At 38.6% G+C, this 17,074-nt stretch overlaps 1 protein-coding gene across 1 annotated transcript in view; it reads right to left on the reverse strand.

Moving 5' to 3' along the window:
• LOC122827977 (GDNF family receptor alpha-2-like) overlaps positions 1-17,074 on the reverse strand; it is a 68,552-nt gene that overhangs the window by 26,823 nt on the left and 24,655 nt on the right. Inside the window, exon 4 of the mRNA XM_044111151.1 lies at positions 8,972-9,350. Within this exon, the coding sequence (XP_043967086.1) occupies positions 8,972-9,350 (379 nt within the window). The remainder of the gene's footprint in view (positions 1-8,971; positions 9,351-17,074) is intronic.

The raw sequence follows: 17,074 nt of genomic DNA on the forward strand, positions 1-17,074 counted from the left end.
CTCAGGTAACTATGAGGTGAATTAATCTAAAAATATGTCATACAATCATTTACTTTCAGTTCCAAGCCTGTGAAGAAGTGAATGAATCTTCATCAACACAGAGAAAGCATTTGCTTCCTCTTCCACATGATTTAGTGAGCTTACTGTCTCACTACTGTGACATTTGAATGTTGTGGGGGAACAAATGTTTAGCAAATATTTTTTGACATCTCCAAAACATCTATAGCAGCCGGGCATAACTGGAGATCAGGTTGTCTATGCTACTGTTAAAAGCACAAGAAGTTGATGCTTTGTTTTCGTGCATTACATCTTATCTCAGTGAAATGCAAGGTATTTGCTAAATAGTGTGATATGAGTATAACAGAGATATTTTATCAAACAAACATTTTCTCAAAATAAAAGCATGTATTATGCAATTTGTTCCAAAGAACAAAGTTTGTGCTGTAACTGAATGATTTCACAAAAACTGTAAACTTCACGTTACATCTGAATATGCAACAAGAACAATATTAGATTAAATCTATAGTGAGGCACTCTAAATAAACAACTACTAAAATCATTGAGATACATGCAATTAAATAACTCTTAGTTACATTAAAAAAATATGAACATTTTAAACCCTGTAAATACTATTGGATGTAAAAAAAAAAAGAGAAAGAAAGCTGAGGCTTCATTCCACACATTCACAACCACAAATTGTTTTGGCCATTCTGTGGATAAGGAAGACACTCTGTTGATAATGTTTCATTAATAATACATATGGAAGCACTGAAAGAAAAGACAGTAAAGAAAAGGACAACGCCTGGTCGGTGAAGATTTGTACGATCTTTGTTCTCTTCTTAAAATGTTCTCTTTGAGATTACAGTTAGGAAAGTAAATAGGCATTTACTAATCTCTGTATTGAAATGAAAGGCACAAGTCTTTTTCCAGCCTCATTCTTCTTACTACTTCAATTCCACTATCATTCTTTTTTTCACTCCATCCCTTTATACTTCTCTCATTTGTAGCCAGCAAGCTAAGCATGTCTCCACTGAAGGTGATGTCTGATTAAACGCTACACACTGCAGAAAACCGAACTATGTATGAGGAAAAAAAGGTCACCATTTGACATATGCTTTGCTTGCAAAAAACCGAGCTTAGCACTATCAGAAAAGAAACACTTTGATAACTTGTAATGTAACCAGTGGGGGAGAAATGGTTCTGGCTCTGCATTGAGCACACTCCTTTAAAGGTGAGACAGAAAAATATCCTGTTTGTATGAGTGATTTTATTCCCCTGTCTGTTTTTTGGGTTATTTTCATATTAAGTCTTGAGGCGTTTGGGGTGGGAACAATGGCAAAAAATAGACTTTGATGCTAATTTGCAGGACAGGTTGACCTGTCCTAGTTTGCTTTGGAGGGTATTTGTGCAAGTTTTAGGTTTCTATTGAGGGTGATGAATTTAGGTTTAAACTAGCAATAATCTATAAATATATTACTCAGCCATAGAACCATTGACTTTGTGATACAGTTTAATCAGGAGTTTTTTAACATTAAAACGTGTTACATTTTAAAGTTTTCTATTGACTCCTGAGACCATCACAAACATAAACCTGGGTATGTTTGTCAGAGTTTGATTTGAACTCACATCAACAACAAAGTCCCAGTTTACAGCTAGAGGTTCTGTCTCTGTTAGGATATTTTTATGGAAAATTTGAACAGTTACAGTAAAGCAAGTGGACAGCCATCATAAAGTATGAGAAGCAGAGGCTTCAGTTTTAGACAGCTTGACAGTGTGAAAACATTCAGAGGGCATAATTCATTCATAATCGTTATTTAAGCAGGCCAATCCCACTGAGACACAAGGACTCATTTCGAGAGAGAACAGTTATTTTTTCTTCGTTATTTGGCTCTCATGGTTCAAATGTTAACTGAATTAAAGTTTATCTGTTCTATGTACCTACTGTTTTATAGTGACTACACTTTGCTCCTTCTTCCCTAAGGTCTCATTAGGAGCCACTTCACCTTCTAGTTAGTCATGTGTTACGTGACCCATACAGCTGAGCTCTGAAAGCATGTGTATGTCCAAAGGCAGGAGATGAACACGCTGCGTAGAGTCATTTTAGTTTCATTCTGACAGTTGAATTCACCTGAACTGCTGCATGAAAACACAGCTTGTGACGTGTTAGTCAGGAAAATGGCCATTTATCAACAAGTTGTAGGCATGAGTGTATATTTAGCAATTCAGGATTTCAGTGTACAAAATTAGTAAAAGACTGATCAATATTTCTAGAGGAGCTGAGCACATGTCCTAGAGTTGTAGAAATATGCACTGTTGATATATTCTAGTTCGTTAAGAAAATTTTATTAGTAGTAAGTAGTACATTATACTACAAATCATGATTTCATTGACGGAAGGAAAAATAGCCGAGCTGGCTATATGTAGAAAGGTATTTAAATATGGAAATGGTCACACAGTCATTAACGAGGATTTAGGTCACCTGTGAATCACGGCGAGAAAAACTTTCCAAAAGTTGGAACAGCAATGAACTTCCCCAGAAATACCAAAATTTCTCCAAGGACTTTGACAGCCTATCCAGGAGGTCACAAAAGGACCTTAAACATCATCTAAAGCACTGCAGACATGCAAGGGAAAAAAATGGGCAAAAGTGATGCCCAAAAGGACCAGAAGTGATGGACACAAAGGCCCTTTCTAACAACATCTTTGTGATCCCCAAAACCTTTCCAGGTTTCTGTAAGCTGAGCATAAGATGTGTGTAAAACAAAAAAATGCAAAAAGATAGTTTTACATGAACTTAATTAGGTTATTCATGCTAGAAAACCTTTCAGTGTGGCTGAACTAAAACAATTCTGCAGAGAGAACTGATTTCCAGTTGTCCCCCATGCCTGATGGTATGATTTTATAGTAGAATCATCTACAAGGTTGACTTATTAAAATTTTATGTGTTGTGCAAAAGAAAACATCCCATCTTACAATATATTTTTTTTTTATTAAAATATGGTATAAAAACTGAGAATTCTTTGAAAACTAACACAGCAATTATTGTTTAGAAGCAGACAAGCAGAGTTTTGTGCATCAGAATAAAAGGCTACACCGTTCACACTACTACTACTACAAGAACTTGCTTGTTAAAGCATCTATGGCAGAGCACCCAAAACAACGGAGGGGACATGTGATCAGTTGAACAATTCAGCTAGTAAGACAACAAATACATCCAATAAAAACCAAAACAGCAGCAACTACAATTTAGATAATAGTTGCTTTTGTTTCTAACTAAAGCAGAAGATCAGTTCTATTGAAATCCACACAGCCACGTTTTGGTTGATTATCAACAGCACTCTGCTCTTTAGAGGCTCAACCATGCTGTATGTGAGACCCTGAGGTTGGGGCCGAGCTAACAGCCTGGGAATACTTCAAGCGTCCTCACAAGTGAAAAAGCAAAAACATGCCTGGGTGCAAGTGTATGTGAGAGAGAGAAAAAAAGTGATGAGAAATGGATGATAAAAGTGCCGTAGTCTCCAGATTTCTTTCAGCTTTATCTCAGAAGCTATACAGAGTAATGTCATCTGGGCCAGTCTCTCTCCCCACATGGTTCCCCTCAGTGGGGACTTAAGTTGTCAGATACGAGAGAACAGACTGTTGAGTTAGGACAGTGTGTGTGTGCGTGTGTGTGTGTGTGTCTGGGCGTGTACAAGAGAGTGCTACCAATGAATTTCCAGCAAGCAACAACAACCTGATCCTGTATATCTCCCAAACTGGGTCAGCTTACCTGTATGCTCATTGACCATTTCTCACCTGCCCACTTTGAAAACCAGAGGCCAAATAACTCAATCAAAGAGCGCTCAGTGATCGTGTCGAGGGGGGAAATGAATCAAAGTGTTGCATTGATCTTCCAGAGAATCAATACAGTACAAGTACGAATACAGCTCAATGCTCTTTGGGTTTGTTTTTATCACAAACCGACATGGGAGAGGATGGGAAGTGTCAGTGCATTCATGCCCAAGCATCCATTCGCGCACACAAACATACCCGCCCATTTCTGACAGGAAAAGAAAAGATAAATGTGGATTGAACAGTAGCAAACAGAGAAATGCTTTCTGTTAGTTCGTGCAGGATTACGGGAGGCAGCTCCGTAATAACTGAAGCAGAGGTGCAACCAGGTGTTAGAAAAAGCTGCTGTTCCATTTAATACTTGTTCTCCATCCACCTAGTAAGCCAACAATCACCTCCACAGAGACCATGGAGAGAATAAAATCTTCCAGTGCAATATGCCACCCAGGCCCTTGCCAAAATGATATAATTGAAATCTTTTCAAATGTTTGCTCCATCTGGATCAATCTAAACCTTCTCCAAAGGCGAAATCATAGCCAATTTGGCAGCCAGTACTCTCAAGGCATACTTTCTAAAGGCCTTTACTTCAGCTAAGATGATTAAATAGCAGCTATTTCCAAGTGTAACACTGATTTAAAATAAAGATGGAATGTATTTACCAATCATTCTTCAAGAGATGGAAACTAGACAGTTTCCTCTTAATCCTGTTCTGAACGGTAATTGGTGTTAAAAAGCAAAAAAAACAACAACAAATATTTTCATTCCTGTTCAATACATACAAGAGGTCCCATGATTTTCAGTCGCTAAACACATCGTTCGAAAGCATGTAATTTGATGCATGTTTTTAAAAGTGAAAAAAAAAAATCAGATACATATTTAACGCATAAGAAGGGGCGATCTTGTAACTCACATCACTTATCCTGATCAAAAAACCTGCAGCATTTTTTTTCTGTGTTGGGGGGAAAAAAAAATATGAAAGAACAAAAAGTGAACGCCTTGGACAGAAATTATATTGGCTCAGAAAAGTTTGACATCTTCAAAGTCTTCTAAAATCAGTTTCCACTGAGGATACGTTTTGCTGCAATCCCATCAGTACATGCATGTGCTGCACAGACTGTACTGTATAAAACAGCCTGCAGCAACTATTGCAAAAAACCTATAGCTGTTTGATCAAACCGCTGACCTCCCACTAACTGCTGCAGCCCACATTGATTCTGAATACCTCCCCCTGCTACCCTCTGTCTCATTTTATATTATCCTTTCCTCTTCCTATTCCCTTTCCTCTCTTTAGTCATCTGTTGTTCTAAAATAAAATGGGTCTGGCAAGCTGTGTATCTTCTTTTTTTAGTCAGACAGGTGTCTTTAGAGAAAAGTTAAGGCCTGTCACTGAATGATCCTTCCTTTGGTTAAACCAACAGAGAACTAAAAAGAGACTCCAGAAGGTTTACTCAAGTCTTGTACTTTGCTGAGGTTTAAATGTTAATGTTTCTTTTATTCATTTGCAGGATAATTTTATTCATTATCCTGATTGCTCAAAGCATTTTATAAAGATCAATGTAATGCCCTTTATAATACCCTTTTAACCCACACATTTATCTGTATTTAAGTAGGATTTTGTAGAGCAACATTAAATAGAAAAAAAATTGCAAATATTTTCAACCCCATTTTTCTGCTTCTTCTCTACAAACTCAACTTTCCTCAAATTTATCAGGATTAGTTAATGGAAACTACAAAAGTGATCTGTTCTAACTTCTCAGCATAACTACTTCCTTGAGAAGGCACCGACTTGTTCTAACTATGAAATAAAATGCATCTCCAGGGCTTGTTACAGAAAAATGATGACCAAACAGTATGGTGACGACCAAGACCAAGAAGACTAAGGGTCCCTGTGAGGGATGTATCCCGTCCCTAACAGGTGCTGTTTTTTGTGCTTTCTATATTCTAATTTATCTGGTAAATGTTTTGTTTTTGTTTGGAGGAAGTAACCTGCTTTATTTAATATTTGGTTTTAATCATTCTCTCCTTCTCTTTGAGGTCACCTTGTCATGTGTTGCCATGGAAGCGCATCCACCAGGACCTGGTGTTTTCAATCAGCCTCACTGGGAAAATCCATTGTTTGAGACGGAGGGGAGATGTTTTTGTTTGGGCCCAGATTGTTTTTGTTTTAGTTTAGTTAGAGTTGTTAGAGTTAGTTGTAATTATGTAAATATTTTTCTAGGAATACAGTGTAGTACAAATGTGTATTTCCTATTTGGAAATGTAAATGTTGTCTCCACCCCCTAATTAGACCTGGTAGGAGCCAATGCTTTAAAAGCTGGGTGGTTCAGAAGTGGCCCCGCCCTCCTGTTGATTGAAGGCATGTCATGCTGTGAACTGGATTGAAATGTTTGAACAACTACATAATGAAAAGATTCAGAGCTCTACAACTTGCCTGTCTGATCTTTGCAATTGTTGGATGTTATTTTGCTGCCTTGGCCAGAAAAAGGGTTTGCTGTAGATCACAAACCTACAGTCCCACAGGACAGAAATAATACATTTGAATAAAGTTATGGAGAAAGCAGGGTTGGGTCAGCAACCCGTATTCGAAAGTTTGAAATGCTATAGGGCCCTGCTCAATCAGTGATCTGAAATTGAAAATTGTATAACAACAAATGCAAATCTACAGAACTATTATTACTCAGAGAAGCAGTCAAGAGGCCTATGGTAACTCTGGAGGAGCTGCATCCATAGCTTAAGTGGAAGAAATACATGGGACAATGATTAGTTGCACACTCCACAAATTGCGCCATTTTCACACTTGCTCTGTATCTTATCTGACTGGACTGGAGCTACTTGGCAAAGAAGATTAGAGATAAATTAAAATCTTAAAATGTCAAAAGGTACCCCCAAAAGACTTGCAGCTCGTACAGCAGCAAAAGGCAGTTCTACAAAGTACAAACTCCAGTTTGCTGACTGCCAGTGCAGGCCAGACATAAACAAGAGACAACTTTATATTCCCAATAAAATCCATTGAATTTATAGGTTGCTACATGTCAAAGTGTGGAAATGTTCAAGGAGGAATAATACTTTTGAAAGGCATGTTCTATTTTAAATCAGGTAAAGTTATGCAAAAAGAAGAATAGTTTGAGTACTTTAAAAGTGTTGATTGTGAACTCTTCATGGAAAGATAAAATTGTAAGCCTCAATAAGGCTCAACAGCTCATTGTGTCTGAATTGTGGTGAAATTCTCTTACATGACAGCCCTCATTTACTTCTGAAGAACAAGCAAAAAATAAAAAAAGTAAAATATTGCATTCAAGCAATAAGTACTGGAACTAGAGCAGCTCTTGAGTGATTGCTGGTCTGTTAGTGAACGAGAAAGCCCGTGTCCACGCAGCAGCAGCGCGCACACACTCATCGAGCTGTTGACCTCAGAGGGGCTTTACGTGGCCGCAGATAATGAGCTTTAACGTTCTATTTCATCTTTCTCAAAAAGGAGGAGCACTGCAGACACCTGAGGGCCTAAAGGTCAAAGAAAGCAACTCGCTCTGAAAACAGATAACACAATGCAGGCAAGCAGGTAATTATTGAGACAATCATAAATTGGAGGAGGCCTGATAGAGTTCCATTACTTTAGCTGAGTGGAGGGGGAATTTAGTGTTGGAGAAGAGGAACCATTAACACTATGAGTGTGCTGCTCTCCATAGAAAGTATCTAAGTGGAGTTAGAGAAGGACCTGTCTGAACAAATTACTGCATGTGCCTAAAGAGACTACTCAGAATGTTTATGTACAGTATGTAAACCATTTGAACAATATGCTGATACTGAAGTAGCACTTTGGCTTTTCAGTTGCAGAAATTTGGCATGCAAAATAGTATTTCTGCACAGATTGGAGACAAACGATGTCTTTTGGAGGAGAAGCATTTTGTAATTAGGAGGCGGTTGATGATGGCAAAAGAGTAATAATAACAGTAATAGGCTCTATGGCAAAACTATTCGCACATTTTAACTTTTTCTCATAATTCAAAAAAGTTCAAATGCCCACTCTATGCCAGAGTATGTGCTCTGGCATAGAGTGTGATTCTACACGCCAGAGCACAACATAGTGGCACATAATTGATACATTGTACATAGTTGCACATGTTTTCCAGTTTTCTTTTTGTATTAGTTTTTGTTTTAACAAACAAAAAGCCCTGGAAACCTTCTGCCTTACAGCCCTGGCTGTAGGGTCATTGTTCTGCTAAACTCAGAATCTCTGTCAGAGTCTTTTCCAGCCTTTGACAGGTCTTCTACCAGGATTGCCTTGCATTTAGCTTCATCAATTTTTGAATCAACTCTGACCATTTTGAAGAAAATCCTCACCACAGCATGATGCTGCCATCGCCATGTTACTCAGAGGACTGGGTGTGTTCAAGGTGAGGTGCAGTGTTAAGTTTTCCATTCTACAGTATTTAGCATGAAGGACAGATTTGTGATTAATAGTTGTGCTGTAGGAGTTTGCATTTATGATGTGAGAAAGTGTGAAAGCAGAAAAGCTCCTTTGTTCCTCCGATCTGACAGGTGGTTAATCTTCATTAGTGTCATAAATCATCTTAAAAGCATCTACGATTATTAAAACATTGCTCATTTTAACACAAAGAAGACAGAAGGAGCGTGAAGCCCCCTGATGGTCAGTACAGGGACATGACTCTCCTGTAAAAGATCTTGACAGCTGGTTTGGCCCCAGGCACTGTGTTTCACCTCCTCCGAGCAGAACTAACACAAGGAAACATGTCACGGCTGGGTAGGTGTGAATTAAATCTGGCTGCTGGAATCCAATAGAGGGCCCATGCAGCCAAAGTGATCCACTAATGTTTTGTTCAGCTTAATTGAGCATTGTCCCTTCAACTCAGCCTCACATCTTCATCTTGCATCTAATAGCGGCTGCTCTCTAAACGTCTAATCACCTGAAGTTACACTGGAAAAATGAGTAAACTTCATGATGGCATAGGAGACAGTCAAAAAGTGCAAATGTGTAGCTCCAGTAAAATTTTAAAACTAAAATTGATGATAAATTACATTTTTCACTCCAGAATTTGTGGTTAAAACTAAGAACACAAACTCAAATGCAGTTACAGACAAACAACATAAACCTCCAGCATATCTTTTCTTTTTACTTCACCTGCAGAGTGCCTCCGCGCGACAAACCCGTCGCAGCTCCAGACAGTTAGGCTTCTCCTTATCTGTGTAAGAGCAATCAGGAACTATCGTCTGCCTGCGTCTCTCGGCACAGCCTTCAGACTGGCAGGGACAGAAGATCAGCCGTTGGCTTAACTCTGGAGGCACGCGGTCTATGAAGGCCCTCAGAGTTTTGTGGCAGCGCTTCCTGTTGCAGCTCTCTCCTTTGTTGGTGTCACTCCGGCTGCAGGTAGTGATGTAGCTGCTGCGGTGCCTCTTGCAGAGGGAGTTTAGGTTGCAAGCTTTGGTTGCGTTAAGGCAAGGGTTGCAATCCTTCTCTCCTTCCGGACACTGGAAAGGCTTGGGGGTCAGTGTGTGCATTCCTAGAAGTAGAGACATGGAACAAAGAAGACAAGTGAGGACAAAATTAGTGTAGAAGAAACAAAAGCTAAAGGAGAACATGCTGCATTACCATTAAAACTAGCAGAAGTCAACACTTAAAATATATCACTGATTGTACTGAGTGTGACAAGACAATATCCTCACACTGTTATACCACCAGTTCTCGCTTGAACTTCTGATACAACTTCTGATCTGTGAGCACATACATTTTTCAGCTGAGTCTGGGACAAACAGACCAGTCAATGTTCCTCCAACTTGTTATTGTCAAATTCTCTTGAGTTTGTGTGAACTGTAGCCTCAGTTCCCCATAGCTGACAAAAGTTGCAGAAATATCTGTTTCTTGCCATTTGGGTGCCCTAAGAACAGACAAAACTAGAACTCATCCTTTATATCCTTCAAACAAGGCCTGTTCTTGAAAATAGCAATTTTGTTAGAATAAGATTTGATTTACTTTTAGGAGTTGTTTCATTACACTGTTCTTTATACTCAACTGAAAGTAAAAAGAAAAGGCGTGAAATACAGACACACCAAGTTAAAGTAAGATTTATTTATTTATTTGCTACTTTAAGTCAATTTTCCACCTGCTGAGCCTGCTGTGCAATTTAACACTGGAAGTAATTTACGATGTTCTAAACTGCATTTTTATATTTACATTGCCGACAACCAGTCTTAGTCTCGTAGGTTGCTTTGTTTTTGTTTTGTTTGTTTAAATGAAAGAAAATAACAGATTTGGAAAAGTGGCATAATGACATAATTTTTAAATAATGATGTTTTGATAAGTTACTCAGTAATTCAGACTCTTCAGTAAGCTGGAGTAAAACAGCTGGACGGGTGTAACAGACTGAACATGGGGTCATTTCTCATGTCTTTGTAGTATTTCTAATTTTCAAGCATTTCATCTATTCAGAGCAATATTTATGTTTATTTAAATGCTGAGGGAATGTAAGTTTTTTTTTTTCCATCAATATCTGAAAAATAATTTAAATCACTCATGCTGGAGATTCTTTTTTTTTTCAGAAGCAAATTTTGCTATGTGGTTCCTATATATATTAACATGGCTCTCACATTTTTAGTTAAATATGATCTGATTAATTGCAGTGATCAAGCTTGATTCCTTTGGTTCGTGTTGCAATATTTAAGCGAGCGCAGCCCATGCCCTACCTCACTGTTCACGTTCTGACTTATCAACATTGACTTCACATCGTTTCATGAATCCCTGGTAGAGAGACTTCAATATCATCTTTATATCACCTCTGATATTTCAAACAGCTGTAAGCCAGCAGAGGGATGCCTCCAGCAGAGACGCCTCCGGCATCTACACCACATAAATCGATCCAGGCTGTTACAGACCTTGAGTCAAATATAAATAAATTAAGACACGATTTCAGATTACATGTTGATGAATAAGTCATTATCTGTTGACAGCTGATGTGATTACCATAATACCAGGTGATTATCAAGTTGTCATATTGTTACAAATAATATTTACATTTATCTTTCAATGTTTTGACTTAATGGAGCAAATGAGAAACGGTTATTTATTCATTATTCTTTCATTTTCCAGAGGTACTGTAAAAAACGGAAGGCCTTGGATATGTTGGTGGAAAAAGAGAACAATGTAACATCTGCCCAGGGTCTGCTAAGGTGAGGGAGACCATGCTGTAACAGGAACAGTGTTTTGTTCATCAGTCCCATCCAGTTGCACATTTATTTTTTATTTTTTGAGTGACAAAAACAACCTGAAATTACCCACCCAGCTATAGATCATAGTTGAGAAAAACAATTTCACTTTATTAAACTTGTTTGGATGTTCTCAGATGCTGCACCAATTTGGTAATAAGAGAAAAAAACTTTTCTCATGAAATATACTTGTAATAAAGCAGCTTTATGTTCAATGGTGGCACCCCTCTCTTGCATTCAGGCTATATTAGAGAAGTTAACCTTCTTTCCCCTGTAGATAATGATATTTCAGAGGTCGTGGCGGCACGGTGACACTCTGAGAGATTCATCTCTTATTCAACAGAACCAATCTCCCTCCATGTCTATCAGACAGCCTGGAGCAGGAAGAGGACAATCTTCTTTTTTAAAGGGGCTGTGGAAGATGCACAGGATTGTTTCTCCATGTTACGTTGCACGTTATCAATCCTTGAAATTGGGGGAGAGAGCACATAAAACCCCAAACGGGGGACAAAAATAAATAAGCAAAATTAATGATTTTTGGTTTCAGGGAAACAAAACTCACAGCCCCATAAGACTAACAAAATTCCAGAAGATCATCCCAGAGGGAAGGAAGCACATTTAAATGACCTTCCCCTTCAGTGTTGCTATTATTAAGATGTCTTAAGATTAATTTAGTAAGAAGTCTGATAAATGGATGGGTGCCAAGTGTTTTGATGTGAGCTTCTTTGTCCAAATGTTACGTTTTATTTGACTCTTTTTAGATTACAGTATCCTCATCTAGAACGCCGTTTGTCCCAACACGACAATATACTCAACATATTCTGAGTATTATTTAAGTGTCTTTTACTTTTGTGACATTTGAGCATATTTCAAACACAATGGACATCATTTATAAAAACTGGAGTAGATTCACATGTGATCTATGAAGCTGTGGAAATAGTGGCCAATCTCAGCATGTGGAAAGTGAGACGTGATAAAGTTACTGTCTGAAAACAATCTTCATGTAAATTCAACATCCTGCAATGAAAGAGCAAAAAGGGCGACACTGTCACAAATATTTCAGAGCACAAAACCTGAAATGCGGTTTTTCCACGCAAATACATTTTCTACAAATGTTGCAGAAAACATGGGTAATGCTGAAGGAGGTTGTGTTTCTGTCATTACGTCTCAGAGAACCAAAGTTAAATCTGACTATGCAACACAATATTGTGCAGAACTGCACAGGCATAAAATATATTACCGTTGTTAGGCCATGTTCCACCAGCAGATCCACGGCAGGCCAATCTCCCCTTCAGTACTCCAGAGTAGTGATTCACTACGGCCTGTTATGACTTTGGGGTCTCTGGTTTCCCAAAGCATAATAAAGTTTTACATTCTGACGTAACTGCATAATTAGATGTCTTTGAAATCAAGAGCCAGGTATTGCTTTCCACACAAAAATGCTGAATCCAGAAGAATCTTCATCTTCCTGAGTGTAATTATGAAAAAGACATTAACAAGACTTGCTGTTTAATTCGTTTTACATGCTGGTCCAGATCTTGTGACACTTCATATTCTGCTTAGCAGGCCAGCAGTTAATCACAGACACAGCTCAGATTAATAAAAGTAACATTATTTTAAGAATTAATTTGCCCTACAATAAACATATCTAAAGTTATTGGCTATCAAATGTAATTTCTGCACTAATAATGGACCAATAATTCTCCAACACTGAATTATAGTTTTGCTGTTTCAAGCTGACATAAATTTATATAAACATTCTGAGACTTGCCCTGGAGTTTTTTTAAACATATGGCACATTCACAACTAAACTCATACATTCCCAGATTTGCAATGAATGGATACCCAGTCGTAGTTTTAATATGGAGATATGGCTCACTGCCATGGCTTTTTGGAACAGTAGGAGTTGTTAAGTGAACAAATTAATTGTCAAATGTGTCTCAAAAGAGTTTTGTATTGCTTACTATATTCAGTCAAGGTAAAGTATTGTTCCTGCATTTTGCATTGTGTCAGAAAATATGGTGACTAATGATGATAAAATGTCAGTTTTATTTGCAGCTTCCAATTTGGCCCTAAATTTAAGGACTATTGCACTAAATAAGTAACTTTCACCGCGTTTGATCATCACCAGTTTAATATCTAGAAACAACTGACAGATCAAGTCTGAAGTGCCTTTTTTCCAGCTTCAAATATTCTATCTGTAGTAACACAAAAACAGCAGCTAAGGAGGGTTTTGATGTCTCACTGTACCAGTAGCATTCAACCAAAAACCTCTACTGCCAACCCTACACTCATTTTCCTGCCCATATGAATCTTTTATAAAGGTGGACCCTTCCAGGAGAATTAATCAGTCACTTCAGATGGGAAGAAATTGGTTCTTATACTATTACACCAACAGCTGAAAAAACGAACAAATTTTAACCACCGTCTACAATGAGGCCCAAGTTTGACTTAAGTGGGCCGAGCTCAAGCAGAGCCAGAGGAGAGCAATACGGTCCAGCTGGTGGAAACGTTCACAGGGCGACTGTCCAGTAGTTCAGGCTGCATTACATTGATGGATTGCAGCTTCTAAATCTCTCCTGGCCATCTGCAGCTATAATGTGGGCCACTGGGTGGGTCTGAGATGAAAAGAAAATAGGAGAAGGATGAGCTTCTACAATTTATCTGACCAGGCTGAGCAGAGCCTGCAATGGAGGCTGCAGCAATGGATGGGTTTTTACTACCTTTGATTGGGAAGCAAAGATGGAATCCGGTGCTGGAACCAAAAAGATGTCCTAGGGCGGGCATAAGACATAAAGCCCACTTGATAGCTCTAATGTTGTTACACTCTAATAGGAAAGCGTGCAAGAGCAGGAGGCGAAGAGGAAGGAGGCAAAGAGGTGGAGTTGAGAGGGGAAACATTTAGTATTGTGTTACAGAGTTATAATTGATTTTCCAAGTGCATCACAATACAGATTTTCAGAAAACACGTTGTGCAGTAATGCTCGGAGAAAGCGGCTGATAAGCTGATGAGATGAGACGTTTAGAAATGGAAAAAGCTTTAAGAGCAGAGTGAAGACTTCTGGCGGTTGATTACTGTAGCTGATCATGATCGAAGGATGAAGTGAGAGGATACAAACAGATTAAATGGCCACTCACACAGACAAGATGGAGAGCTTTCAATTAATGGAGCCTCGCTCAGGAAAAAAAAAGAAAGAAAAAAAAGCACAGTGCACAAAATAATTAACGCAACTCATCAGCGGTGCAATCAACTGCTCTCAGCATAACAATATACCTATCTATAAACATAGCAGTTGCACAGAACAAGTAAGTAGCAGAGTCTGGTTACCAAAGTTGCCAAAATATTCTAAAGATTTAAAAATCAAAGTCCTTATACTGCAAAATACACTATCAAAGTGATTCGTTTTCTGCTACTGTCTCTTCTAGTATTCTCCCCAAATGTTAAGGCTTAATGGTGAAATATGACCTTTTTGTTTCTTTTATTAAACATGACAAATGACAACCAGTTCATGTTGGAGCTGACAACATATTTCAAAATGTTTAGGTGGAGAACTTGAAACTCCCATGAACATTTTATCCATATTAAACGTAGTAACTCTTTGTGGATCATAAATCAGAGTTCTCTAGTGGTTATGTAGTGGTGATACTGATTTTGGCAAACAATGGAAGAGAAGTCAAGACAATGAGATGAGAAAGAAAGAGGTGGTTAGTCAGACAGCCAGATGGTGAGAAGCAGGCCGTGCTCTGGTGAAAAAAAAGGGCGTAGTCAAAATGAAACTGTAAAAATGTAAAAAGAGCTTCTAAGAACAGCAAAAAAGCGGATAAAATGGGGCATACACTCTGTATTAGGATTTGGATACTTAAATTCCTTAAGAGTAAGGGATCTTCTTTCTTTAGTAATTGCTCTCTGTCAGCCTAATTTGAATTCAGCATTTCATATATCATCCCGTACTCGAGGGACGCTACACTGCAGAAAGGGTGGGGGAGTTTGAGGGTAAGTGGGACTTGGGGGTCTAGGGCTCAGGCTAGGTTAGGAGTATGAGGTTGACTCCTAGTATGTTCTCAGTAATTAGGAAAGGTGCCAAAGTTTGAATTTAATACAGCCCAGGGTGAGCGTGCGAGAGCTTGTTAGGAAAGTCTTTAGTCCGGACCCCGAGGAGTGTGTCAAGCATTTCCGTGTCAAAGGCCTCATCAGTCATTAGCGCTATACTCTGTCGCAGTAGGGATTTCCAGAGGGGAGGAAAAGGAGCCGCACTGAATCTACAAAATCATCTCTTTAAGCTTTACCGAGCGGGTTATGTGAGTGGATTTCATAAAAGGCAGGGCAGTGGAGTTCAGAGAAACGCTGGGTTTCTCAGAGATCAGCTACATTTTACAACTGAATATGAAATAAATGCAGCAAATCGAAGCAGTTTGAGATCGAGAGGCTGCAAGAAGTCATGGACATTATGCAAAAGCTAAATATTTTTACATGGAGGACTCCTTAGATAGCACTGAGCTTCCAGAGAAGCTGTGAGTCACAACAAACACAGGTATATATTCTGAAATGTTTATAAGAATTTCAAATTTACCTGTGTAGCATCCTCGTTGGCACTCTTTATTCAGCTCTCTCAACACTGATGATAATACAAAAAGCTTTGAAACAGCTTAACAAGATGTGTATTCAAAGGTTTGCCTGTGCAATATTGCTTTAATGATCAGCTCTACTGTTCATTATCAGCATTCAAGTCAACTGAAACAACACATCCTGCTCTCCGACGCTGACTTTCTCTGTAAAATGCTGACTACTGCAAGGGGAGTAGAAGCAAGTCTCATTACAAATCCACTGAGGGACAAGCTAAGGCTTTACTAAGAGTGAACTGATTAGGAAATGCACACAGGATAATGAAGCATATTAGCAAAAGCAATATGGACACACATGGGGGACAGCTGCAGGCACACACAAAACTAATCTTGCACAAATCCATGCAAAGCTACTCTTGCACCCCAAAGCGGTTGGAAACCTTAATGTACATATGCAAATAATAAAAAAAAAAAAACCCTGCTAGTGTTTGCCTAAGTAACAAGAATCGTTATGACAATGGCGTGAAAATGTCAAACATTTGCAGCAGCATACTTAGCAGAGCTGGTGCACCGTTCCATCTCCGCAGCTGTACTACAAGCAGCTTTCTAGATTTAATTGGATGGCGGACATACACTGCTGAGAGGTGAGGGGCTTAGAGAGGAGAGGTGGAGGGTCTAACTAAAGGACGTTAAACCTAATTCCAGGAGGAAACCCTGAATGGAGGATTTTCTGCTGCCCTTTGCTCTCAATAAGTTAATAAGCTCAGCACTGAGTCAAGAAAACAGACCACACTACAAAATACCATGTTGCAATTATTATAAATAATATCTCTGCATCTTTTATAGAAAAATGCCACTTATTTAACCTTTGACCAAGGTACATTTCTGAAGAATGATTCATCCCCACTTTTCGCTGTATTTCATTATTTCCTGAATCCAACAAAGACTTTGTTGATATCATTGAACAATACAACCAACCTGGCGGTGTCTACTGTCACACTCAGAAACTTTGCCAACTTCTTTTAGGATTTCTTATTAAAAAAAATATTGACAACCATGCAATATTTCTAGAAGTATTTCTGTTGATTTAAGTGGGGCTTGAAACTCTAGTCAGTTTGTTTATGCACAGAACTCCATGCTCCAGTAAACTCATGCATTACTAGTGAGTGTGAAATCTACTTGAAGGACAGAAGGAAAGAAAAAAAGAAAAGAAGAGCAGAACAAAAATATGCTTTTGGTTTTAGATTTGCTATAATTTCAAGGAGATGTTTTTGAGATATTTCTTCCCACTGCTATCCTTATACCCTCTACCCCCCCAAAGTCCAGCACCTAAAACAGTTGTCACAGCACAAAGAGCCATCTCTGCTCTCAGGCCAGCCAAATAAAAACTTGCTTAGAAATGTGCATGTTACTAAGAATTTTAAAAGTTTAGATATTATTTAACACATTGTTGTCATGCGTG

The sequence above is a fragment of the Gambusia affinis genome, linkage group LG03, assembly GCF_019740435.1.
Source record: "Gambusia affinis linkage group LG03, SWU_Gaff_1.0, whole genome shotgun sequence".
NCBI lineage: Eukaryota > Metazoa > Chordata > Actinopteri > Cyprinodontiformes > Poeciliidae > Gambusia > Gambusia affinis.